The sequence below is a fragment of the Borostomias antarcticus genome, assembly GCF_949987555.1.
Source record: "Borostomias antarcticus genome assembly, chromosome: 4".
In the NCBI taxonomy this organism is placed as follows: domain Eukaryota; kingdom Metazoa; phylum Chordata; class Actinopteri; order Stomiiformes; family Stomiidae; genus Borostomias; species Borostomias antarcticus.
Genome location: NC_140237.1, coordinates 35,687,424 through 35,713,210, shown reverse-complemented (window position 1 = coordinate 35,713,210; position 25,787 = coordinate 35,687,424). Strand labels below are relative to the sequence as shown.

Sequence of the window (25,787 nt, the reverse complement as noted above, 5' to 3'; positions counted from 1 at the left end):
ATGTATGTATATATACTATGGTATATATATGTATGTATATATATGTATGTATATATACTATGGTCAGGGTATATACTGTATGCAGCTATCCCATCGCTTGGCTATGCATCTCCATTAGAGAGAGCCAGCCGCTTGTATGGATTCTGTCAGGCAACCTGTGAGGATTAGCAGAGGGCTCTAAGAGGCTACAGGCCACAGTAATGGGAGATCATGTCTTTGAGCAGATTTTATTGCCCTTTTTAGTTTGTTTTGTTTGGGATCCATCTCCCCAAGACATCTGTGGGCAAGCGGCTGACCGGAGACTAGCTAGGGGAAGCCGGGAGCCAGGGGCTGGGAGGGCTGGAGGAGCTGGGAGGAGGTGGAGGAACTGGAGGAGGTGGTAGGAGCTGGAGGAACTAAGAGGAGGTGGAAAAGCTGGAGGAGCTGGGAGGAGGTGGAGGAGCTGGGAGGAGGTGGATGAACTAAGAGGAGATGGAGGAGCTGGAGGAGGTGAGAGAAGGTGGAGGAGCTGGAAGGTGGTGGAGGAAGTGGAGGAGCTGGAGGAACTAAGAGGAGGTGGAAGAGCTGGAGGAGCTGGGAGGAGGTGGATGAACTAAGAGGAGATGGAGGAGCTGGAGGAGGTGAGAGAAGGTGGAGAAGCTGGGAGGTGGTGGAGGAAGTGGAGGAGCTGGGAGGAGGTGGAGGAATTGGGAGGCTCCCCTCTCTCTGAGCTGCTCTGGGAAGAAAGGAATTCAACAACAGGAAGTGGAGCCATGGTGCGAGGGGAAATCCCTTCAGGAGAGGAGGGCGGACTGGTGGTGGGAGGGGAGTGTGTAGGAGGGGCAAAGGGGGTAGGAGACGAATGAGGGGCTGGAGGGTTTGAGGGACAGGGCAGAGCAGAGCTATGGAGGATGGGAGCAGAAGACAAGCCCACACAAGGCTTCTCCCAGCTGCACCTACTCTAGACAGAGCTGCTGGCCACACGGCATGCCATCCGGCTGGCCCAGTGACCTTTGAGAATTCTGGAAAAACAAAACATTGGCAGGGGCATGACACAGTCATCTGGCAGATGGCAATAGCACTTTGTATCCATTCTCAAACACCCACACAAGGATGTACTGTACGCACGCACGCACTGACACACACACTGACACGCAGACATACCACTGTGTCTAACTAAACCCAATGCCATGAGTCTGGCCAATCACACACTCCCAAACGATAGTGCATGTGATGGAGGCCTCTGGACTGTGGGCTGTGAGTGGCAGATACTTCATTCCTCCTGGCTGGCCGTCTGTCACAGCTGTGGAGGCTGGATGGTAACAGACCACAGGCTAGGAGGCCCGCCATGGCCCTCTCTGACCCAGTCACACCCATCAGCTGCACACAGGCTCAGTGTGTGTGTGTGTGTGTGTGTGTGTGTGTGTGTGTGTGTGTGTGTGTGTGAGAGAGAGTGTGTCCACATATGTGTATATACAAGAGTGTGTGAGTATAATGTGTGTGTGTGTGTGTGCGCGCGCATTTCCTGCACGTCAGACTGTGGGTGTGTGTGTTCCGGAGCCCTGTCTGTCGGTCTGTGATCCTTACATCTGAAGCAGAGTCGCGCTGAGCGAGGAGCAGTGCATGATGGTCCTGAGGGCCAGCCAGCCATCCACACACACACACACACACACACACACTCCTTCTCAGGCATCAGAGCTGGAACGGAGCCCGACAGCACCAAGGGGGACGAGTCCACAGTCCATCTACTCTGAACCACCAGACTGAGGTCCTTTAAGGTTTATCACTCACACAAACACGTCAGCGCTCTCCCAGGACTCCAGGTGGAAATGCTTAGATGAAGGACATCAACACAGTCGGGAGCCGGTCTGTGAGAGAGACATCCTAACTAGACTGTGTGTAATGTGTATCTGATAAACATGTCTAGGATTCTGTGACTCACCTTTTTAGTTCTGCCATAAAATGCGAGCTGATAGGCCAGATGCTGCTGTGTCAAGAGGCGCCCATTAAAGACGCGTGATAGATGAGAGCAGGGGGATTGTTAGCTAGCTGACTGGGTTCAGAGCAGGGGGGTTGTTAGCTAGCTGACTGGGTTCAGAGCAGGGGGGTTGTTAGCTAGCTGACTGGATAGATGAGAACGGGGGGTTGTTAGCTAGCTGACTGGGTTCAGAGCAGGGGGGTTGTTAGCTAACTGACCAGCTGGGTTCCCTCTGCTCCCCCCATGGCTCCAGACGGCCGACCTACTGGCTGCGTCCCAGACTGTGATGAAGCACCTTGTGGTCTCATGGCCAGGTTATGGGGCATAGCTAGCCAAAACAGCTAGCTAACTACTCCAACCAACCAACCAACCAACCAACCAACCAATAACCCAACCCCCCCAACCCCCTCCACCCCCCCCCCTGTCCGGAGGTCTCACCTGGGGCTCGGCCTGCAGACGGATGTGTGCGCCCCGGTGGTCTGAAAGAGACCTTTTGGCCACGCGGCGATGACGGAAGTGGTAGACATCACCAAACACCTGCAGAAGGAAACACACACATTAGACAGATTAGTTGTAGTCACACACATGTAGTACTACACACACACACACTTACAGCTGACGCAACAGCACTATGACCATCATTGCACTATTGAGGAGATAAGATATATAGTACTGAGAATGTTAAAGAGAGTGAACTGGTTGGAGGAGCCAGAATCCAGGCTGATCCCAGGTGGACTACAGCAGAGGACAGGAGGGACTAGCCTACAGAGAGAGGAACACTGTGGCCTAGCAGCAGATCCAGGAGCAGTGCTGTGGCAGTCAGGACTGCACTGTAGTAACATTCCCCACGCTCCTGAGGTACCAAACAGTACAGTCAGCGCCTGGTCCGAAATAGCCCTCAGAAATGAGAGTGTGTAGATGTGGGCAGCATCTGGCCCGCTGCAGCCCAGCAGAGGGAGGGATGCAAGGAGAGGCCGGCAGGTCCGGCTCATTGAGAGCGAGCTCACTGGGAGCGGGCGGGCTGGCCGGCCTCTGGGGCCGCAGCAGATCCACTGTCGCCCTGCCTGTGACACCTTCTAGGTACTCTATGACATACCCGGATGTGTGTGGATGTGTGTATGGATGTGTGTGCGCAGCAGGGAAGACGGGCCCCTCAGGGACACGCATCTATCCCATAATCCTTTGCCCGAAGTGAGGTCTTGACCGTTGCCAGTGTAGAGGTTATTAATATTGCACAATCACACCCTGGGCCAAACACACACACACCCACAACACACACACACACACACCCACTTGCACACATGGCATTTTATACATTTCATTTTGTATTGTTTTTGTTGTCTCTTTATTGACTATTTTAAGACCCTTTTATCTATTAGTTTACTTAATTGTGTTCTCATGTCCTTATTTAATTGTATTATATTTGACACTCCGGCAATATTGTTCACCTGACATTCATGCCAATAAAGCATATTGAATTGAATAGAATTGAATTGAGAGAGGGAGAGTTAATTGGGGAGATGGATAGTGAGAGAGACTGCCAGAGAGCCAGAGAGAGAAAGGGAGAACTAGAAAGCGAGTAAGAGCGAGAGAGTGAAAGAGGAAGAGAGAAGGAAGGCTTCTGAGTGGCCAGTTAAAGGACTGGTTCAGTATTTAGCATTATAAGCCATGTTATAAGGTTATTTACGATCATATACTCACACTTACTGATGTCTGATGATGTTCTGACATCTTCCTTTCCGGTTTTATTTGTTATATTGTATCCGTTGACAACAAAGCGAGAGATGTTTAGATCATCTGCGTCCCATATTTGTTTTAATCACCAAGCACTTCTCCCTAACACTATCAATGAAATACAAGCTGCAAAGCAATCCTTGGCTTCTTGATGTTGTTGTTTGTTTGTTTGTTGTTGTTGTTGTTGTTATCTAGACCTGTGACCCGGAAGAGGCTCCTCTTCTTCTACAGTAGCCTCTAAACTCAGTCCAGACCTCCCAAAGTTCAAGCGGAATTTAACAAATGTATGTACTGCAAGTGAAAATAGTTCTATGCTAAATAATAAATAAAACCCGATAAGAAACATACTTTGTGGTGTATTTTTTTGTCAGAACATCAACGGACACCAGAGTTTATGGTGTTTTTGAGCGATTTTCTCGATACACCAATCGCAAAAATACCACATTCTACTTTGGGCTGCTTTAAAACATGGCTGATAATGCTGATCATATCCAACCAGTCTTTTTATGGGTTCATTCCAGGAACTAGAGCTAAATTAATCACTGTAAATAAATGTTTGACTAGAGATGGCACACCCTCAACACCACACGCGTACACACACACACACACACACACACACACACACACACACACACACACACACACACACACACACACACACACACACACACACACACACACACAGAACATCTTAATGGGTGTTTACAATTCATGTACTGAAAACCTCCTGGAATAAACATCCTCATGACCTTTGGCATTTCCGGCAAGTGGTGGAGTACAGAACAGAACACCCTCCAATGACTACTACTACCCCTACACACAACACACACCAATACAGGGGACAGAGACACTGTGTGTGTGTGTGTGTGTGTGTGTGTGTGTGTGTGTGTGTGTGTGTGTGTGTGTGTGTGTGTGTGTGTGTGTGTGTGTGTGTGCGCGCATGCGCACGTGCATGTTAATTAATGTAACTGAGCAGCAAAGAACTGTGGAGAAGGAAATGACATCAGCAACAAAAAGGCTCATTGCTCCCCAATACTGAGCCCATTGTCCTGCCTGTGGGAGTGGGGGGGGGTCCTGGAGAGAAGAGGGGAGCCAGGCCATTGTGCTGCCCAGATAAGATCCCTACAGGCTGGGCATCGATCAGAGACGAGTGGGGCAGATCGGCAGCGTCCATTATGGCTGCTCTAAATCACATAAACACCAACTCAACCAGACACTTAAGACAAAGAAGCAAGGATTGATTCAGCCGCTAAATGATTCTTTAGGAACTGCAAACCAGCTCATTTCATTAGCCTGATAACAGACGCTACACACTGTGAAAACCTCATGCACTCTCTCCTTATTGAACGAGAGCTGAATAGAATGTTATCAGACCTGGGAGACCGACACTGATAAAATCACGTGGATGAAATTGTGGAGGGTTGCTTGCTGCTCAACTCACTGCTGGAAAAGGGCTTGGGGTGGGGGGGTTGGAGGGGAAGTGTTTGCCAAGGGAAGTGCTTGGTAGTGTGCCACTGAGGAAAGGTTAACTCTCAACATGGCCATGGTGGAATCAATTAATGGACCTGGCTGCACACAACTCTCCTGAGAGATCTTATCTCCTCTCCCCTCCCCTCCCCTCAACTCTCCTGAAAGATCCTCTCTCCTCTCCTCTCCCCTCAACTCTCCTGAGAGATCTTATCTCCTCTCCCCTCCCCTCCCCTCAACTCTCCTGAAAGATCCTCTCTCCTCTCCTCTCCCCTCAACTCTCCTGAGAGATCTTATCTCCTCTCCCCTCCCCTCCCCTCAACTCTCCTGAAAGATCCTCTCTCCTCTCCTCTCCCCTCAACTCTCCTGAAAGATCCTCTCTCCTCTCCTCTCCACTAACAGTGAACAGGCCTACGTAAAGAGACAAAAAGTTACAGCAGAGCTGTAAGCACATTTCTGGTTCAGTTTAAGAATGACCGGAAGTCCACAACACTATAACATCAGTTGGAGTGGGCGTAATCGGAGGTCATGGGAGGTGGGTGAATGGGCAGCGAGCTGTGGCATTGATGCTCAGACGACCCTGAGGTGGGGCAGACATGTCTTCCTGAGGTAGAGCAGACGTCTCTTTCCCTGAGGACAGGCTGACCTATCACAGCCGCCCCGATGCCAAAGGCATGAGCGGCGCGGGGGGCGAGGCTTTGCCAATTACCTCCTAAGCTCCTCCCACCTCTCAGTAGAGGTCAGGGGACACCAGTACTACTGCCTGACTGCCTGGTACTGCATACACACTAGCATGGAAACACACACACACGTACACACACTCACCCACATCCATTATGCACTTCTCTCTCTCACGCACACGCACACACGCACACACACACACACACACACACACACACACACACACACACACACACACACACACACACACACACACACACACACCCATCCTAGCATGACTAATAGCCTAGCCCCCAGCTTAGTCCCGCACAAGCATTCATGAACCAAATTTAAGAGCCTCATTCGTCTGTCTAATCTGGCTACAAGCTTCCAGCAGGAAAGTTTGGAAGTAGTTGTTGTGGGGAAGGAGAGGCCCGTTCAGCCTAAAGAGGGTTTGAATAAGAAACATGTGGAACAGAGGGTTTAGGGCTGAAGGGGGCAGGGGTCCATCATGGAGGTGTGAAGCAGTGAGCCTGTCCTTAAAGAGAGCACAACAGGTTTAGCTGACACCTCTTGTCCCATATTTAACGGTTCAGAGCTAATCCATCAGCTTCGTTGAGATGCACAGGAACAAGCAGGCGGAAATCACGCCCTGATTCACTTGTTTGTTTGTTTTTCTCTGCTCCTCAGCCCTTCCAAGTTTACCTTGTGGACTGGGAATGTATTCATCATTAGTCATGCCGCCACTGTCTGTTGACACAATTATGCATTACAAAGAGCCCAACGATGTCTGGAGACAACCTGGAGAAAGGAGGGATTGAAAATGTTGTACTTCCTGAGAAATTGTGATCTATGAGTGTAATACCTGTGCTGTGAGAACATGATGATCTATGAAACTGTTGCCATTATGGAGACAGTATGGGGCAGGTACTGTATGGGGCAGGTACTGTATGGGCAGGTACTGTATGGGCAGGTACTGTATGGGGCAGGTACTGTATGGGGCAGGTACTGTATGGGCAGGTACTGTATGGGGCAGGTACTGTATGGGGCAGGTACTGTATGGGCAGGTACTGTATGGGGCAGGTACTGTATGGGGCAGGTACTGTATGGGCAGGTACTGTATGGGGCAGGTACTGTATGGGGCAGGTACTGTATGGGCAGGTACTGTATGGGGCAGGTACAGTATGGGGCAGGTACTGTATGGGGCAGGTACTGTATGGGGCAGGTACTGTATGGGCAGGTACTGTATGGGGCAGGTACTGTATGGGCAGAGTATGACCCTCACAAGAGTACTCTAGGGTCTATTCAGGGATCAGGGATGTGATTTAAACAACTTCACACTCCCCAGAATTCATTTCCCATCTAGTTCCATGGGGAGTTGGAGTCGGGGGGGGGGGGGGGGGGGGGAGGCTGTTCCTCCAGGTTGGGTGTATGGAGGCTGTTCCTCCAGGGGGGGGTTCCTCCAGGGTGGGGGGTGGGGGTGGCGTTGTGAGGCTGTTCCTCCAGGGTGGGTGTAGGGAGGCTGTTCCTCCAGGGTGAGGGGGGGCGTTGTGAGGCTGTTCCTCCAGGGTGAGGGAGTGTTGGGAACCCCGCCCTGTCTCTGCCCTGCGTGCCGGAAGTGGTGAAGGCGGTGCGCTGACAGCTGAGGCTAACGAGCAGCTTGTCTTAATACCGGCCAGACTGGTCCAGGAAAGGGCCTGGTGCCAACATGCCCACACACAGCAGAGGGGTCAGCTCTGCCACCCAGCCTGTCTGCCAGACTACCCTTCCACCTCACTGAGCCTCTCCACCACCTCGTCAGCCCTGTCCGCTTTCTTCTTCCGTCTGCTTCCTTCCTCACACACTCACCATCTCCTCCTCCTCCTCCTCCTCCTCCTCCTCCTCCTCCTCCTCCTCCCCTGTATTCTCCCTCCCCTCACCTCCTCCTCCTGGCCTCTGGAATGCTTATGTGAATTTCCGCTCTACAAACACAGTTAAAGCAAACAGATTTCGGATCCTTTGCCTTACCCATTAAAGCGCATAAACCAGGCTTTAATCCATGTCAGGCTGGCCACTCCCATTATGATACATAAACCAGGCTTTAATCCATGCCAGACTAGCCACTTAAGACACATAAACCAGGCATTAATCCATGTCAGACTAGCCACTCCCATTAAAACGCATTAACCAGGGTTTAATCCTTGTCAGATTATCCATTCCCACGACAACACATAACCAGCCTTTAATCCCTGTCAGGATAACGACTCCCATTAAAACACATAAACCAGTCTTTAATCCATGTCAGGCTGGCCACTCCCATCATGATACATAAACCAGTCTTTAATCCTTGTCAGGTTGGCCACTCCCATCATAAACCAGTCTTAATCCTTGTCAGGCTGGCTCCTGGGCTCCTGGGCGGGAAGATCGTCCCAAGGTGTGCTGGGTGGACCAGGCCAACGTCACCAGAACCTCACCAGCAACACCTGGGGACTGGGGAGGAGGACCCAGGGCCAAACCACCCCAGCTAGCTGCCAGATAAAACACTAGTTTAGAAAAACCTTAAATGGCCGCTACATACCAGCCCGTTGAGAGCTTAGCCAGCGCATTCCTCCCCAGCTTCTGACAGTGCGTACCGTTCCCTCAGCCCAGCAGGCACACCCTCACCCGGCCTGAGAACAACAGGGCTCAGAGGAATGGCTTTAATCGCCCGGACCACTACTGATTTAGATAAGGCTCCAGAGAAAAGTGGTGTGACATTTTAAAGGGGGGAACAAAAACAATAATGGCAGCAATAAAACCAGAGGGAGTCCAACTCTGGCTGGACATTCATCACCTGTGGTAAGCAGGTCCAGGGTGTAGAGCCTGATACAGGTTTAGTCGGGGTCAGAGGGCCTGGAAATCCCACCCGCATCAGCAAGGAGCATGGGAAGACACATACGCGCACGCCCCCCCACACACACACACATTTAATAGTCAATGGAGGAAAGGACAATTCGTCACCCGCGACACACCTCACTGGCTTTATGGAGTGAATGGCTGTGTAAATGTTTTACAGTGTGTGTCAGAGCTGCAGTCTTGGCGTTGAGGGGCTGTCTTTGGGGGGCGATGCCACCAGGTAGGGGGCGGGAGATAAAGATGGGGTGACACGCACACGCAATTACACAGCTCTGAAAACAGCACGGCCACAGTCAATTACAGACAGATCAATACAGTCCGGCACCACACACGCCTGACAACTCAGCAGAGATGGGCATCTTGTTCTTGTTCTCTCTCTCTTTCCAAGTTCTCGCTCTCTCTCCAAGTTCTCTCTCTCTCTCCACACTCTCTCTGTCTCTCCAAGTGCTCTCTCTCTCTAAGTTCTCTCTCTCTCTCCACGCTCTCTCTGTCTCTCCAAGTGCTCTCTCTCTCTCTCTCCAAGTTCTCTCTCCCCTTCTCTCTCTCTAAGTTATCTCTCTCTAAGTTCTGAATCGCTGACCCGGTACTCTGTCCTTCAGTGTTTGAGAGCTGTCAGTGGACGTTCTTCAGTGAGGAACAGAGTAGAGCCTGGAGGGGCGTGCAGATGAGGAAATAAGAACACCGGGTCTTACTGAACTAGCAACCCAAGTTCTCAGTCCAGCTATGGCAGCTTCAGGAACCAAAAGACAACACTGTAAATTCCTAAGAAGTGACAGTTAATTTAGGAGGGTCAATACCCATACTGTGAGTTCACAAAGGGCCATCGTAAATACTCTGTAATTAATGAGGAAACTGACCCTGCCTCGCAAATCAAACAATATTCCTCCACACCTTGTATGGAATGTGTGAATGTACATTAAACTTTAAACAAGCCTGCGTTTCAAATACCCCAGGAACCATCAACAAACACATCCATGATTAATGAGGCCATCTGTATTTCTAGAGAAAATGGGCCCTCACTAAATCAAAGAGCTGAGTAGTCAAGTCATCAACGCAGGGATGCTCCAGCTTTCTGTCCTCCGCTGACGACCCTCAGCTGTACCTCTCATCACATCTACCTGGTTTGTATCGATCTGAGATCTCAGCTGCTTTTCACCAAAGGAGAGGCTTTGTGCATGATGAGCTAGCATCTAATTGGTTGCCACATTCCAAGCTCATCAAGAGCAACAGATCTGCTGTCGGACATCAATAAATCAATATCCTGTGTGTTGCTGACTGATGGTCAATATCTTAAATGAGCCATTATGATTTTATGAAGGCCAATGTCATACCGACCAGGCACCTTCAGACTGGTGATGTCTGTTGATTTGGTTACTGAGCTGAGAGTTTGGGCTACTGAGGAGAATACTGTCTGTTGGTTTGGGATACTGAGGAGAATACTGTCTGTTGGTTTGGGATACTGAGGAGAATACTGTCTGTTGGTTTGGGATACTGAGGAGAATACTGTCTGTTGGTTTGGGCTACTGAGGAGAATACTCTGTTGGTTTGGGATACTGAGGAGAATACTGTCTGTTGGTTTGGGATACTGAGGAGAATACTGTCTGTTGGTTTGGGTTACTGAGGAGAATACTGTCTGTTGGTTTGGGATACTGAGGAGAATACTGTCTGTTGGTTTGGGATACTGAGGAGAATACTGTCTGTTGGTTTGGGATACTGAGGAGAATACTGTCTGTTGGTTTGGGATACTGAGGAGAATACTGTCTGTTGGTTTGGGATACTGAGGAGAATACTGTGTTGGTTTGGGTTACTGAGGTGAATACTGTCTGTTGGTTTGGGATACTGAGGAGAATACTGTCTGATGTACAGCCGGCTGGAGCAGCTGAAGCGTTAACAGCAGCACTGCAGGCGCTCATGACTGCGGACTCAGCAGGAATACCGTGCTGGATACCAGGCTAGGCACTACGGTACATCCTGACAGAATGGGTTTTAGGGTGCGTGTCCACCGGCAAGATGTATTTTAGAGCTGGCGCAGTTTTGTTTACAATGAGCTCGAGGGCACTATAGAGATGAGAGCGCTGTTCCAAGTGCTTTAGCACTATAGCGCCATGGGCTCAAGACTTTTTTTTGCAGTTGAAAAAGGTTTTTGGGCTGCAGGCGGTAAATGGCTGTTCTGACGACGATAACAGTCGTTTTTTGGCAAATCTGCAGAGACAGAGAACGTTAGCACTAGCTAACATTAGCTAGTTATCTTAACTTGGCTAGTTAATCTGCAGTCTGCAAAAACACAACCCTCGTTGCTAACGTAGGTGTAAATCATTGGTAGCCTAGCCATCTCTAAACTCCATCTTCAATGCGCTCTATGCAGCTGTAAGCTTGGCGATGTTCAGCTACTTACAACTTGCCGGTGACACACACCCTTAGAGAGGTTAAAAAAAAGATGAACAAGACAATATGGTCTTTTAAAGCCACTTGATGGAGGCACTGTCATGTACGCATAAAGGCCTCTCTAGCCTACTTAGATTGACAGGCACAATTCACACCTCAAGGCTCTTTTTTTACATCCTGACAAAATGGGTTTTAGAGTGGTAAAGCAATGACAACATTGTCTTTTGAAGCCACTTCATAGAGGCGACATATGAAGGCCCTCTAAACTGGTCTAGCCTAGCTAGATTGACAGGGACGCCACACACCTCAAAGCTGTGCAGAAGAGGAGGAAGGATGGAGGAAGCCGAGTGATCAGAGGATAGTTCTAACTGTTCTGTGTAGCTGCAGGACAAAACCAGAGAACCAGTAAAGCTTTTAATTAATCACCCTCCTAAGGACCCATCTAGGCTGCCACGCAACGAGAACGTTGGAACAATGCCGGAACATGGCCTCAGGAAGAGGAGGCAGTACACTACACCGATACGCAATTTCACTGGAAAGTTATTGCTGCTCAAGATTAACATACAATTTCAGCAGTCAAGTCCTGGGGTGTTATGTTTAAATGATAGTAAAAATGATATGGTGTAGTGAGTGTGTGTGTGTGTGTGTGTGTGTGTGTGTGTGTGTGTGTGTGTGTGTGTGTGTGTGTGTGTGAGTGAGAGAGAGAAGAGAGAGAGTGAGAGAGAGAGAATTCATGAGACAGAGTTGGGTGTGGGTAAATAACTAAGAAAGCACTAGGCGTTACCTGCCTAAAGGCTGTACATCCAAATAAATGAAGATGAGAGGGTAGAGAAGGATAGAGAGAGAGATAGAGAGAAAATTATAACTGGGCAGAGAAGGAGAGAGAGTATTATAACTGGAGAGGAGAGAGAAGGAGAGAGTGTATTATAATTGGAGAGAGAGGGGAGAGAAAGTGTATTATAACTGAATAGAAAGAGAGAAAGAGAGTATTGTAACTAGAGAAAGTGTGTATTATAAGTGAAGAGAATGAGAGAGAAAAGGAGAGTGTATTATAACTGAAGGAGAGAAAGAGAAGGAGAGTGTATTATAACTGAAGGAGAGAAAGAGAAGGAGAGTGTATTATAACTGGAGGAGAGAGTGTATTATAACTGAGGGAGAGAGAGAGAGTATAACTGAAGGAGAGAGAGGGAGATTTACAGTATAACTGAAGGAGAGAGTGTGTATTACAACTGAAGGGGAGAGAGTGTATTGTAACTGAAGGAGAGAGAGAGTGTATTATAACTGAAGGAGAGAGAGAGAGAGAGTATTATAACTGAAGGAGAGAGAGAGAGAGAGAGAGAGTATTATAACTGAAGGAGAGAGAGAGAGAGAGAGTATTATAACGGTAGAGAAGGCAGCAGCAGATTGCACCATGCTGTGGGAAGGGAATCAATCTTTCACCACCTGACATTTTATCATTACCAAAGAAAAGCTTTTATTCCGTCTGCCAAGAAATCCAACCATGCCTCTTCCATCTCTGCTTGACAGTGAACCATCTTCGCAATACCACAATACTCCCGATTTCTCATTAAGACTGTAGCTATTCATGTCAAATCAAAATGAGCGTCCATCTTAACGGTGCCATATCCTTTAGCATTGTCTTGGTTCTCTGAGGGCTCATACTAACACTTATAAAATCAGGAATCTGCACCTAATAGTTTTCCCATAGTTTCAGGATTCCTCCCTATTTTAATAACGCGTTTTGATTTGTGTTCATTCACAAAATCACAGAACACTTCAGTTGATATTACCATAGCGACACGACTCTACTTCTAACAAGCTAACAGCAGAGATAGCCAACGGTCGCGTTACTTAAATAAATAAAAAAGTCTTGGACAGATTCAGCTATTATGAACGCAAATTTCAACATGCATTTTTATAGCTAACAAACATTAGCTATTAATCAATAGTTCTGAATGGGCGCCGGTATCAGTCATAGCCATATCCAAACATGTGGGAAAGGCAGACATAGGCAGACTAAATTATGGAATAACAATACTTTCAGATGATTTCTAATGTAAAAATAAGCATGTGTTCTATAGAACGTGGAACGTTTCTGAGAAGAGTCCTGGAGGAACGTTAGTTTTGGTGAGGGGAGAGGGACAAGTCCTGGAGGAACGTTAGTTTTGGTGAGGGGAGAGGGACAAGTCCTGGAGGAACGTTAGTTTTGGTGAGGGGAGAGGGACAAGTCCTGGAGGAACGTTAGTTTTGGTGAGGGGAGAGGGACAAGTCCTGGAGGAACGTTAGTTTTGGTGAGGGGAGAGGGACAAGTCCTGGAGGAACGTTAGTTTTGGTGAGGGGAGAGGGACAAGTCCTGGAGGAACGTTAGTTTTGGTGAGGGGAGAGGGACAAGTCCTGGAGGAACGTTAGTTTTGGTGAGGGGAGAGGGACAAGTCCTGGAGGAACGTTAGTTTTGGTGAGGGGAGAGGGACAAGTCCTGGAGGAACGTTAGTTTTGGTGAGGGGAGAGGGACAAGTCCTGGAGGAACGTTAGTAGGGATGCTCCAATAAACCATTCATTCCAAATGACTGAATAGTGTTCGCCAAATTGGGCGATCGCAAAAGCCAATCTTTTAGGTCTATTCTAGCTGGTTAGCTTGACATAGATACAAGTACAAACTTGGATGCTACAAGTTAAATGTTATAGAGTGGTGGGTCAATTCAATTCGTGAAATAGTGACTCTAACCACAGCAGACAAGGGTATAAATACAGAACTGTTTGATGTAACTAATGTAGCTTGATATCAAGTTCTTGTAGCTTTCTTTCCAGTAATTTCAAAATAAAGGTCATGAAAAAAAACTTTTTTTTTCTTTTCATCGTTATCGGGTCGTCCACAGACAGGCCTCCCATCTTTGTCTCCAGTTATGCCGGTCCTCCATACACCACTTACTCACTTGGCATTGGTCTGATATACTGTATATTGAAATATATCTGATATACTGAATGATATTTGAAGGGCCTATTCATGAGTTAATGAGTGATTAATAATGGGCAACCTTAATCTTAATCTATGCAATCAGAGACGGTTGAATATGGGTGAGACCATTATAAGGTGGAAAAGGGACGAGTCCTGGAGGAAAGTCAGCCTGATGTTTATTTTAGGCAGAAGGAAAAGATGCAGAGCCCAGCCAGCACAGACACACGCACGCACACACACGACCAGGATAGCATTAAAACTAGTCAACTCAAAACAATACCACCCAGCCTATAATACCACCCAGCCTATAATGCTAGAAAATATGAACCACCCTCACAAACACCAAGCAGTTCATCAGCAGTGAGCTGAGCTGAGCAGCCCCCCCCCACACACACACACACACACACACACACACACACACACACACACACACACACACACACACACACACACACACACACATAAGGGTCAGGAGACACAACACAGACATACAGTATGTCTGTTTGGGTCTTGCTGGTTCTGGCTGGGTCTGTTTGGTTCAGGCTGGTTCTGGTTGCGTCTGTTTGGGTCTGGCTGGTTCTGGCTGGGTCTGTTTGGTTCAGGCTGGTTCTGGTTGCGTCTGTTTGGGTCTGGCTGGTTCTGGCTGGGTCTGTTTGGGTCTCGCTGGTTCAGGCTGGGTCTGTTTGGTTCAGGCTGGTTCTGGTTGCATCTGTTTGGGTCTGGCTGGGTCTGTTTGGGTCTGGCTGGGTACTCTAGGCTCCACTGCAGCACACTTCAGCTGGGACTGACCAGCATGCTTGTCCCCTGCTGATAACTGGATCTAAATACCATATATCTTCTAAGAATGCTAATTCCCCTTCTCGGGACTCTTGAATTGGACAGTATTCTGTCCAAACCACAGAACAACCCTGATAAAGACTTCCATACCCTACAAAGATGGAAAAGACCAAACCCCAAGAAATACTTTTGCAGGACTTCAAAGACCCCCCCTCGTCACGTCACAAGGACTCCGCTCCATGAGCCTGTTTGACGAGAGAGTGGAGAGTGATAGCATGCAAAGCGGAGAAGACTGTTTCCGCGCTGTGCCATTCTGGCTAAGCTTTGCACATGCTTTTCATTACATTAAAAAAAAGGGGGGAAGGAATGCCTGAAGTATGGACTTTCAAAGAGCCCTCGACATAACAAGCACAGCACATGAAATCAAAAGGGGCCAGTTGTTGGAGGCGGTTATATCACTGTCACAGATGTAACTCCAACAAAAAGAAACTAAACAAAAAAACACTTCCTCCGTGATCTCAAACCCCCCTCCCCTAACAAACGTGCCTTCTGAAGCCGCAAGCAGGGACACACCCAACAGGGCTCATCCTTCTGGACTCATCCTCCATCTCTCTCTCTCTCTTCTCATCCTTCTGGACTCATCCTCTGTCTCTTTCTCTCCTCTCATTCTTCTGGAATCATCCTCCGTCTCCCTCTCCCCTCTCATCCTTCTAGACTCATCCTCCATCTCTCTCCTCTCATCCTTCTGGACTCATCCTCTGTCTCTCTCCTCTCATCCTTCTGGAATCATCCTCCGTCTCTCTCTCCCCTCTCATCCTTCTGGACTCATCCTCCGTCTCCCTCTCCCCTCTCATCCTTCTGGACTCATCCTCCGTCTCCCTCTCCCCTCTCATCCTTCTGGACTCATCCTCCATCTCTCTCCTCTCTCATCCTTCTGGAATCATCCTCCGTCTCTCTCTCCCCTCTCATCCTTCTGGACTCATCCTCCATCTCTCTCCTCTCATCCTTCTGGAATCATCCTCCATCTCCCTCTCCCCTCTCATCCTTCTGGACTCATCCTCCGTCTCCCTCTCCCCTCTCATCCTTCTGGACTCATCCTCCGTCTCTCTCTCTCCTCTCTCATCCTTCTGGACTCATCCTCCGTCTCTCTCTCCCCTCTCATCCTTGTGGACTCATCCTCCGTCTCTCTCCCCTCTCTTCGGGACATCAAAGGTCACCTTCACTGGCAGCGCTCCCGCGGAGTGCAGATCATCTTTTCAAACACGTCTTTTCTCATGCAGATGACTGTGACTGGTCAGGAAACTCATTACATTATCAGTATACCCTTTGATTACCATGAGAGAGAGAGAGAGAGAGAGGTGCACAGAGAGAGATCGAGAGAGAAAGAACAATGGACAGAGAGAGAGAGAGAAGCAGTGAGAGTAAGAGAGAGGGAAAGAAGCAGAAGAAAGCTTTGAGAGAGAGATAGACATGAGAGAGAGAGAGGGTGTAGGTCTTCCTCTAGAGGGCTAGGCCTATCACGGGGAGGCCTGGCTGTGTGCTCAGGACTGGAAGAGCTGAATCTGATCCGAGACCAGCCTCCGTGTGACCGCAGCGCTGCTGGCATCCTGCGGCAACAGGGACATCAGAGCACACGCTAACAAACACCACTGTGTGTGTGGACACACATGGTGACGGCGCATGGCTAAGGTCGCTCGGTTCGGCTGAATTAATGTGTTCATGTATAAACATGAGTGATGACATTAATGCATGGCTGATTCCCACCAGGCCACAGCAGCCAGGAGGTGTCAGCAGGGGAACACGCCACACTGCCTCAACTCTGCCTCTCTTCACACAACAAAACATGGTGGTTTAGAGTGTAGACTAGACTCACGAGTCAGTCTCTAAACACTGCATTCAACTAGAGACTGAAGACATTCCTCCAGGTTTGAGTCAGTCTCTAAACACTGCACTGAACTAGAGACTGAAGACATTCCTCCAGGTTTGAGTCAGTCTCTCAACACTGCACTGAACTAGAGACTGAAGACCGTCCAGGTTTCGTTGCTAAAAGTGGGTGGAAACAATTTGAGAGATTGAAAAGAACCCTGTATTGCAGAACCAATCCAACATCTTCAGAGCAGCCCTTCCTAATGGGGCGGTGAATGTTGTGTTTTAGTGCCGATTTACAAAGGAGATGTTTCCAGACTTTCAGAGGCAGAGATCTCAAAAGTCTGGCATCACAAGACAATTTAAGAGTGTTGCCAACATTTGAACGACCTGTAAGAGGTCGAGGGGCTTGGGGGCGTGGGTATGGGAGGGGGGTCCTACGGCTGGTACTCTATAGAACAGGTGATGCAGACCTTAATTACACAGAGCGATGTGTAGAAAGCTTTGAAGTGTGCACCGATGGGACTGGAGCATGGGTGTCACTGTGTGAGACACGCAGGTGGCAGGTCTAATGGTCACATGACTGAGGGTCATGTGAGCGTAGGGGCAGAACGGTGAAGAGACCGTTCAGGTCACTATAGCCATGTCTGCTGCTGGGCCTCTTAACACAGGAAACATGCAATAAAAACATTTACCAAGCACAGGAAGCCCCTCCTCCATTATTCACCAGTCCCAGTTCTCCCGTGCAGAGAGCTCCATTTCATCTGCCGCCACAAGGGCAGGGCAGCTCCCAGGGGTGGGTTAAATCATATCAGCACAATAGACCAAGGGCTAATGAGATCAGCCCTGATATCTATTTATATCTTCCTCCCTCGCCCTCTCCCCCTCTCTCCTTTCTCTCCAGAGGGATCTTAACAGAAGTATATAGGCTAGAACAGAGTGGCTGGAGCTTCAACAGCCACAGCTAAGATGGGAACAGGAAGAGACAGCTTTAAAGCGTCTTCTCCTTAGTGAGAAACAGAGTGCTATCTGTACCGTATACATAGTAAACGTAAACACATATTAGAGTGTGCCTACAGATCCTCTCCTCTGGACTGTCACTCCACGGCTGCAGTAACAAGTGATCAGCTGCATACTGGCAATATTAACAGAGCACCACTTTCTCTCTACTGCTGCCAAGGCCCCGGGCTAGACAATCTAGCTCTCACTGTGCCCCTCTCCCCCCATCTCTCTCTCCCCCCATCCCTCTCCTCTCTCTCCACCTAACCCTCTCTCCTCCTATTCCTCTTCACCCCCCCCCCCCCGCCCCCAAGCCTAGCCAACCCTGGAAGTGGGTCGGAGGACTAGAAAGAGGGAAGACAAAAGAAAGGCGCCCACACTAGCTGGGCTGTTGCACAACAGATGTAAGAAAGGGCCTCCGAAGCTGTTTGTTACTGCCGCTGCCATGGAGACAAAGCTGCAACGATGAAATCAGTTAAGGATTAGACTTGACAGTTGGAGGGGGATAGAGAATTGCTAAACTTTTCCAAACAGAGCACTTCTTCTTGACAGTTTACTATAGTGAACACTGGGTCGATGATATGTCTAAGAGGAGACCTTCCAAAGTCTGTCCAAGAGTAGTAAATAAGGAAATTTAGTTTAGAAACTTTACTTTAATGTCACACAAAGCAATATAAAAGACATTTGGACGATGGATCGATCAGCCTGAAAAATTGCAAACTACTTGTAACTGAGATGCAGAAGAACCAAATCCTATTTCAAGCCATCGGCCATATTGAATATCCAATCAAAATGTAGAAAACGGTCAGATGACTCCTCAAGGTCAGTCTTAACAACCAACAATGACCCCTAAAAACCAGCTAGCTAGGAGGGGGCTATTAGCTACAACTAGTTAGCTTGCTTGTGAACATCAAAGTTTAGAAACCAATAAAAATTAAATCCCCACAAGGTAACTGCGATGCTTTGCTAGCTAGCTGAAGTTAATGTTCTGGAAACGTTGTGCAGATGGCCGGCAGCCACAAGTATTCCCCTACAGACAGCAAATAGAACATGGCTAATGTGGAACCAAAATGTCTCAATCATTTACTCATAAACCATTCAGCACACAATTTATGATCATTTTGTTGAAAACAAAGTTACAACTAATCCAACTCTGTAATTATTTTCAAACATAGCCACTCACAGAAACCATCCTTAATTTATAGGCTAATGCCATCCAAAAGAGCCCAAACAAAGTCTTCTCAGCAACAAACTAGCGCTCAGAAAATTTAGCATCCAACATCCAACAGACAAGCCAATCTAGATGTTTTACAGCCCTGATCCCCTCTGTAGTCAGCATGGAGCTGCCTGCTGGCCTGCCTGACTCTGACAGCAGACTGATGGCCTGGTAGAGAGTCTGATGGTCTGGTAGAGCAGACTGATGGCCTGGTAGAGCAGACTGATGGCCTGGTAGAGAGACTGATGGCCTGGTAGAGCAGACTGATGGTCTGGTAGAGCAGACTGATGGCCTGGTAGAGCAGACTGATGGCCTGGTAGAGAGACTGATGGCCTGGTAGAGCAGACTGATGGCCTGGTAGAGCAGACTGATGCCTGGTAGAGCAGACTGATGGCCTGGTAGAGAGACTGATGGCCTGGTAGAGCAGACTGATGGCCTGGTAGAGAGACTGATGGCCTGGTAGAGAGACTGATGGCCTGGTAGAGAGACTGATGGCCTGGTAGAGCAGACTGATGCCTGGAAGAGAGACTGATGGCCTGATAGAGCAGACTGATGCCTGGAAGAGAGACTGATGGCCTGGTAGAGAGACTGATGGTCTGGTAGAGAGACTGATGGTCTGGTAGAGAGACTGATGGCCTGGTAGAGCAGACTGATGGCCTGGTAGAGAGACTGATGCCTGGTAGAGCAGACTGATGCCTGGTAGAGAGACTGATGGCCTGGTAGAGCAGACTGATGGCCTGGTAGAGAGACTGATGGCCTGGTAGAGCAGACTGATGGCCTGGTAGAGAGACTGATGGTCTGGTAGAGAGACTGATGGCCTGGTAGAGCAGACTGATGCCTGGTAGAGCAGACTGATGGTCTGGTAGAGAGACTGATGGCCTGGTAGAGCAGACTGATGGCCTGGTAGAGAGACTGATGCCTGGTAGAGCAGACTGATGCCTGGTAGAGAGACTGATGGCCTGGTAGAGCAGACTGATGGCCTGGTAGAGCAGACTGATGGCCTGGTAGAGCAGACTGATGCCTGGTAGAGAGACTGATGGTCTGGTAGAGCAGACTGATGGTCTGGTAGAGAGACTGATGGCCTGGTAGAGCAGACTGATGGCCTGGTAGAGAGACTGATGGTCTGGTAGAGAGACTGATGGCCTGGTAGAGCAGACTGATGGCCTGGTAGAGCAGACTGATGGTCTGGTAGAGCAGACTGATGGCCTGGTAGAGCAGACTGATGGCCTGGTAGAGAGACTGATGCCTGGTAGAGCAGACTGATGGTCTGGTAGAGCAGACTGATGGCCTGGTAGAGCAGACTGATGGCCTGGTAGAGCAGACTGATGGTCTGGTAGAGCAGACTGATGGTCTGGTAGAGCAGACTGATGCCTGGTAGAGAGACTGATGGCCTGGTAGAGCAGACTGATGGCCTGGTAGAGAGACTGATGCCTGGTAGAGCAGACTGATGGCCTGGTAGAGAGACTGATGGTCTGGTAGAGAGACTGATGGCCTGGTAGAGCAGACTGATGGTCTGGTAGAGAGACTGATGGCCTGGTAGAGCAGACTGATGGCCTGGTAGAGAGACTGATGGCCTGGTAGAGCAGACTGATGGCCTGGTAGAGAGACTGATGGTCTGGTAGAGCAGACTGATGGTCTGGTAGAGCAGACTGATGCCTGGTAGAGAGACTGATGGCCTGGTAGAGCAGACTGATGGCCTGGTAGAGCAGACGGCGCTGAGTGGCAGAGACCGAGCCACAACACAACCAACCCCATGACGCCACCAAGCAGCTGGTACCAGCGAGAAGCGGCGGTTGACAGCGTCAGATCACGTCTGTCTTCTCTCTCCACACGCCGTACCTGATTCGTTTTCTCCTCCCTGTCCTCCCTTTTCTCCTCAGAATTTTATCAGATATCAAACGGACGGTATTAAATCACATGCCTGTACTGGTCTTCAAAAACTTCCAGGAAACTGCGTTCTTTTAATATACGAGTGAGGGTGGCATCTTCTGGAAGCACTTTGGAGATATATTTGCAGGGGGAAAGAAAAAGACTGTGTTTTCCCGCGTATCACCGAGATCTTTCTGTATGTGTGGGGAGGTGTGACGGTCCAGCTGCAGCTCACGGCACCATGCTGGCTGGATCAGATAAGGAGACAAGCAGGAAGGGAAGCTCTTTAAAGACATCCTGACATTCCAAGTAAGGAGACCCCCCCCCCCCCTCACAGTCCACTATGAGATAACTCTTCAACTGTGGCAGAGAACACACAAATGCGCGCACACACACGCACACGCGCGCGCACACACACACACACACACACACAAACATACTGTAGCTTTCAGTCTCCCGGCTATGCCACATCTGGAAGCCAACTGACAAAAGGGAATGAGATCAGATAATTCATTGCAATCATATAGTCTCTCAACAGGGTTACAATCATACGTATACTGTAGTCTCTCGAGGGCAGGAGGGGGCAGCAGAAGAAACAGAGACAGACAGACACACAGACAGAGACAGAAACAGGGACAGAGACAGACACAGCGAAAGACACAGGAACAGACAAGGGCCCAGTCCCAATGTCCACCTTAAATCATCAAGCCCTGAGCCCTCATAGACTTTTTGACGTCACCTGGTAAAGTGGTTGAGCGCGAGAGGCTGCAAGGGTTCGATATGCTATAAATACAGTAGGAATGGGACAGCACTTGCGACATCATGTTACGTTGATGCCAAAACCTATTTCTTACTATTGTGGGTGTGGGACTTTTTTTTTACTTTTCAATACTTTTCCAAACAAAAATCGCTGTAAATTATAACCATAACCTACATATTTTTAAGCAAATCAAATTATAGTAACCCATGGGGTTGATAACCTATATGTAAACATATTGAAACCAAAATAATTCCAAAGTCCAGCTGAAAACATGAAAACATATTTTGTTTTGTAAGGTGAACGTTAGGGTTGGATGATCTGTTTGTTTATTGTCTGTTCTTCAGGTAACCCCACGTCACAACGATATGAACTGTGGGTAATTCCCTCAGGCGAAGTCTGCAGAAGTGCAGGTAAGGGGGAATAAAGGGCTCAAAATGTCTGCCAGAGAGCCCTCATGCACTTGACGATTTGACATTGGGACTAGAGCCCTAAGCCCTCACACACTTAATGGGAACGCGCCTCAAAGTCTGTGAGTCTGTAAGGTTGGACATTGGGACTGGGCCAAGGCCTTCTTATACAGGACTTTCATGGAGGGAATGTCGCTCCTTAATCACGCCACGTCGTTCTGTATAAAGAGCACCAACACGGAATGCGTGAATATTTAGTTGCGCCTCTCATGCCGAAGCGCTGTCTGTATAAATGGGACTACCGGCATGGCGGGACAGGGGGTGACGTTCTGAGGATTTAGCCTACCAGTGAGAAGAGAGTTGGGAGAAACAATGTGCTCTTTTCTCAAAATGTAAACAAACCTAATTTTGCTGGCTAAATCGCTCGCTTTGAGAGTCTTTCACAGGAGGAAGTAGGCAGGCTAGGCTACTGTTCATTCTGCACGTAGCCCACTTCTGAACAGATTTTTGTCATTCAAACAATTAGGAATTAGTCTACTTATAAACCAAGTTAAGTCAGTTAGTTAATAAGCCAGCCATAAGACAATTTCAAGTTTAAACTGGGCCTAGGCACATGGCTAAATACAGCCAAGCCTGCACAGCTTGTCTCATTTGACAGCTAATGAATGTTGCGTGTAGGGTCACGACTCTCGATTCCAGATTGCTGGCATGCTATTTAAAATCACACATTATGCTTTCTTTCTTTGGTTCAGTACAAACAAACAAAGAGCAAACTGAGAGGTCTCTCTGTATAAGAACAGCTATAGGGTCAGTCTGGGTCAGAGACAGAGACAGACACAGCAGGGTGGAAGGAATGGAACGACAGCTCCATTAGAGATAATGACTGGTAGTAATACCGCCTTCTCTCTGAGGAAAAAACATCTCTGGCTGGTGAAATGCATTTACATCTGGGTCCGATTGGTTTGGATTCCCCTCCGTGGAGCTTCCACACAGAATAAATACGTTCCCGGCACCAAATAATTCAACAAGTGGGAGTCGAGGGGACCTAGATGAGTGCTAGGAGAGAGTTACATGCAGTAATTCATAGCAGCCGGAAAACGACTCCAACTTGGATGATGAGCAACTTCATCTCCAGGAGCGGCGGTGGAATCCTCCGTCGCAGGAGGACTGATCGCTGATAACGACGCGCCATTTCGTCTCTCGGCTGCTGCCCGCAGCGCGGGGAGGAGAGGACGCACATAAAACTACATGAATCAATCAGAGCCCCATGGCCGCGGGACGCAGGATGGAAACGCACACCCTAACAAGAGCACCACAGCGCATGTACAGCAGGTGACCAAGCTCCAGCAGGCCTCGTACTGAACAGCTCAAACAGAACAGACAACTTGCCTACAGGACCTATTCTGACAATCAATCCATCTGCGATGCTTTATTCACTGACAAAAACATTCCTGACAGACAAATCCTGATAGACAGTACATTACGTTACAGTCATTTAGCAGATGTTTTTTTTTTAATCCAAACCGATTTACAATAATAGCATTTACCGTAGGCGATGTAATACTACTCGGCAGAACTCAAAAGTACATCTCCTTTCTAAACAAGCGACTAAGAGCCTAATCTAGTGCTGAGGTGAAAGTGCAGGAGCGTACGACATTGTGGACAGAAGGGAACACACACTACACTACTCCTCTGTCCCATGCCAGCTGAACCTGGGCTGGCATTAGGGCGGCAAAATTCTGGGAATATTCACAAACTTCGATTTGTTGGAATTAATTGGAATTAACAGGAATAAACTGGAAATTTATGAGAATTAACAAATTCTGTTTTCCAGTTTATTCCTGTTAATTCCCACAAATTCCTGTTAATTCCCATGGGAACCTTGTGATTATGGGATTTGCCGCCTAGCTGCACCAGTGTGCCGGGCACGGTGACCAGCAGGGTGACCAGCAGGGTGACCAGCAGGGTGACCAGCAGGGTGACCAGCAGCCAGGGCAGCGCAAACAGGATGTGTTCAATGTCCTCTGAACACACAGAGACACCTGGCGCGCACACACGCACACACACACGCACACACGCACACACGCACACGCGCACACGCGCACACGCGCACACGCGCACACGCACACACGCACACACGCACACACGCACACACACACACACACACACACGCACACACAGGGCTGAAAATTAACACCTGCCACCGGCCAAATGCAGGTAAAACTTCCAATTGGCTACTATATTTCAGAAGGCTGTCTGGAAAAAAAAAAAAACTTTGCCGGTAGATTTTTCATCTACAGTCCCCTTGGCAGGTGACTCACCGTGAGCCAAAAAGTTAATTTTCACCCCTGCGCACACACACACACACACACACACACACACACGCGCGCTGACCTGACACATCTGTCACTTTAACCTTCCATGTTGACGTTGACACGGCCTTGGAATGAGCGCAATGGATCAGTCAGTGTGTATGTGTGTGTATGCGTGTGTATGTGTGTGTATGCGTGAGCGCGCGTGTTCTGTACGGTCTGTTCTGTCATGTCGTCCTCGGCCTACAGAGAGGAACATTCCTTTCTTTCCCCGAGGGTCCTCGGGCCAGCCCGTCACCGTGGCAACCACTCCTCCGGGTCGTAGGTCACCGGTGGCCCCAGGCGCCCCGCCGCTTGGCGATGAGAGACGGCAGGAGGGCCAACCAACACCATCCTCAGGGTTTCAACTCCACTCAACTCCACCGGGATGTTGAACAGGACTCCATAATAAGCAGGAAAATTAGTCTAGCTAATAATATTTACCAATTACAAGTAAGGCTTCAGGGATGACTGGCAGGAGTCCATGCTCCCTGCTCTGCTTTAAGCTGAGCAAGCAAACACACAAACGCAAACAGAAGCTTTACTGTACCCAGAGGTTACAGCGAGCTAAAACTCTGTCACACCTACTGCCGTCAGCTTGCCCAGGAGCAGCTCACAAGTACACAAACAAGCCAATCTGATCCCACAAATGAAGGTAATGACAGGTTTCTAAATCCACTGTTACAGCACCAGCCTCAGAGGGGTGTGAGTGAGAGAGAGAGAGACAGAGAGAGAGGAAAGTGAGTGAGTGAGTGAGTGAGTGAGTGAGTGAGTGAGTGAGTGAGTGAGTGAGTGAGTGAGTGAGTGAGTGAGAGAGAACGAGAGCAGAGAGACTTTTGATGCTCTTTATTGAGACATCCTTACAAAACACTAAGAAGAGAAGAGAGAGAGAGCAGAAAGATAGAGAGAAAGAGAGCGGGGGGGGGGGGTGGCTGTAGTTCCCAGACGGGCAGAGAGTGGTTGCAGGCGGAGTGTGTTCTGTGGAGTAACCCCCGAGGTTGGCAGAGTTCTTCTGGGCTCAGCCCGGCTCAAGAGTGTAGCTCTGCTAGGTAATGCTGCTGGGTAATTGCACGTCTCGCGGTTTTGGTTCGTGTGCAAGCAGGCTGAGGAATGGCAGAGCTGGACTTCCAGGGAAACCTGAGACCTGCAGTGTCCTCAAGCCTACACCACAGCATAGCATAGCATAGGACAGCATAGCACACCACAGCATAGCACCACATAGCATAGGACAGCCTAGCACAGCATAGCTTAGCACAGAACAGCATAGCACAGTACAGCACACACAGAGTGAGTGAGTGAGTGAGTGAGTGAGTGAGTGAGTGAGTGAGTGAGTGTGTGTGTGTGTGTGTGTGAGTGAGTGAGTGAGTGAGTGAGTGAGAGAGAGAGAGAGAGTGAGAGAGAGAGAGAGAGAGAGAGAGAGAGAGAGAGAGAGAAGGCTAGCTGAGTCCAGTTATAACTTCCCTTAGCTTCCTGTCTGAGGCTGTGGTCTCAATCTCAGCTAAACCAGCC

General features: G+C 48.8%; 1 protein-coding gene across 5 annotated transcripts in view; it reads right to left on the bottom strand.

The window, feature by feature from the left end:
- LOC311308293 (furin-1-like) overlaps positions 1-25,787 on the bottom strand; it is a 120,449-nt gene that overhangs the window by 63,390 nt on the left and 31,272 nt on the right. For all 5 annotated transcript variants that reach the window (XR_014630428.1, XM_084437246.1, XM_084437247.1 and 2 more), the window contains exon 3: positions 2,396-2,494. Coding sequence is in view for 4 of the 5 variants with exons in the window: in XM_084437246.1 (XP_084293372.1) it covers positions 2,396-2,494 (99 nt within the window). In the remaining variant the exon portion in view is untranslated. The remainder of the gene's footprint in view (positions 1-2,395; positions 2,495-25,787) is intronic.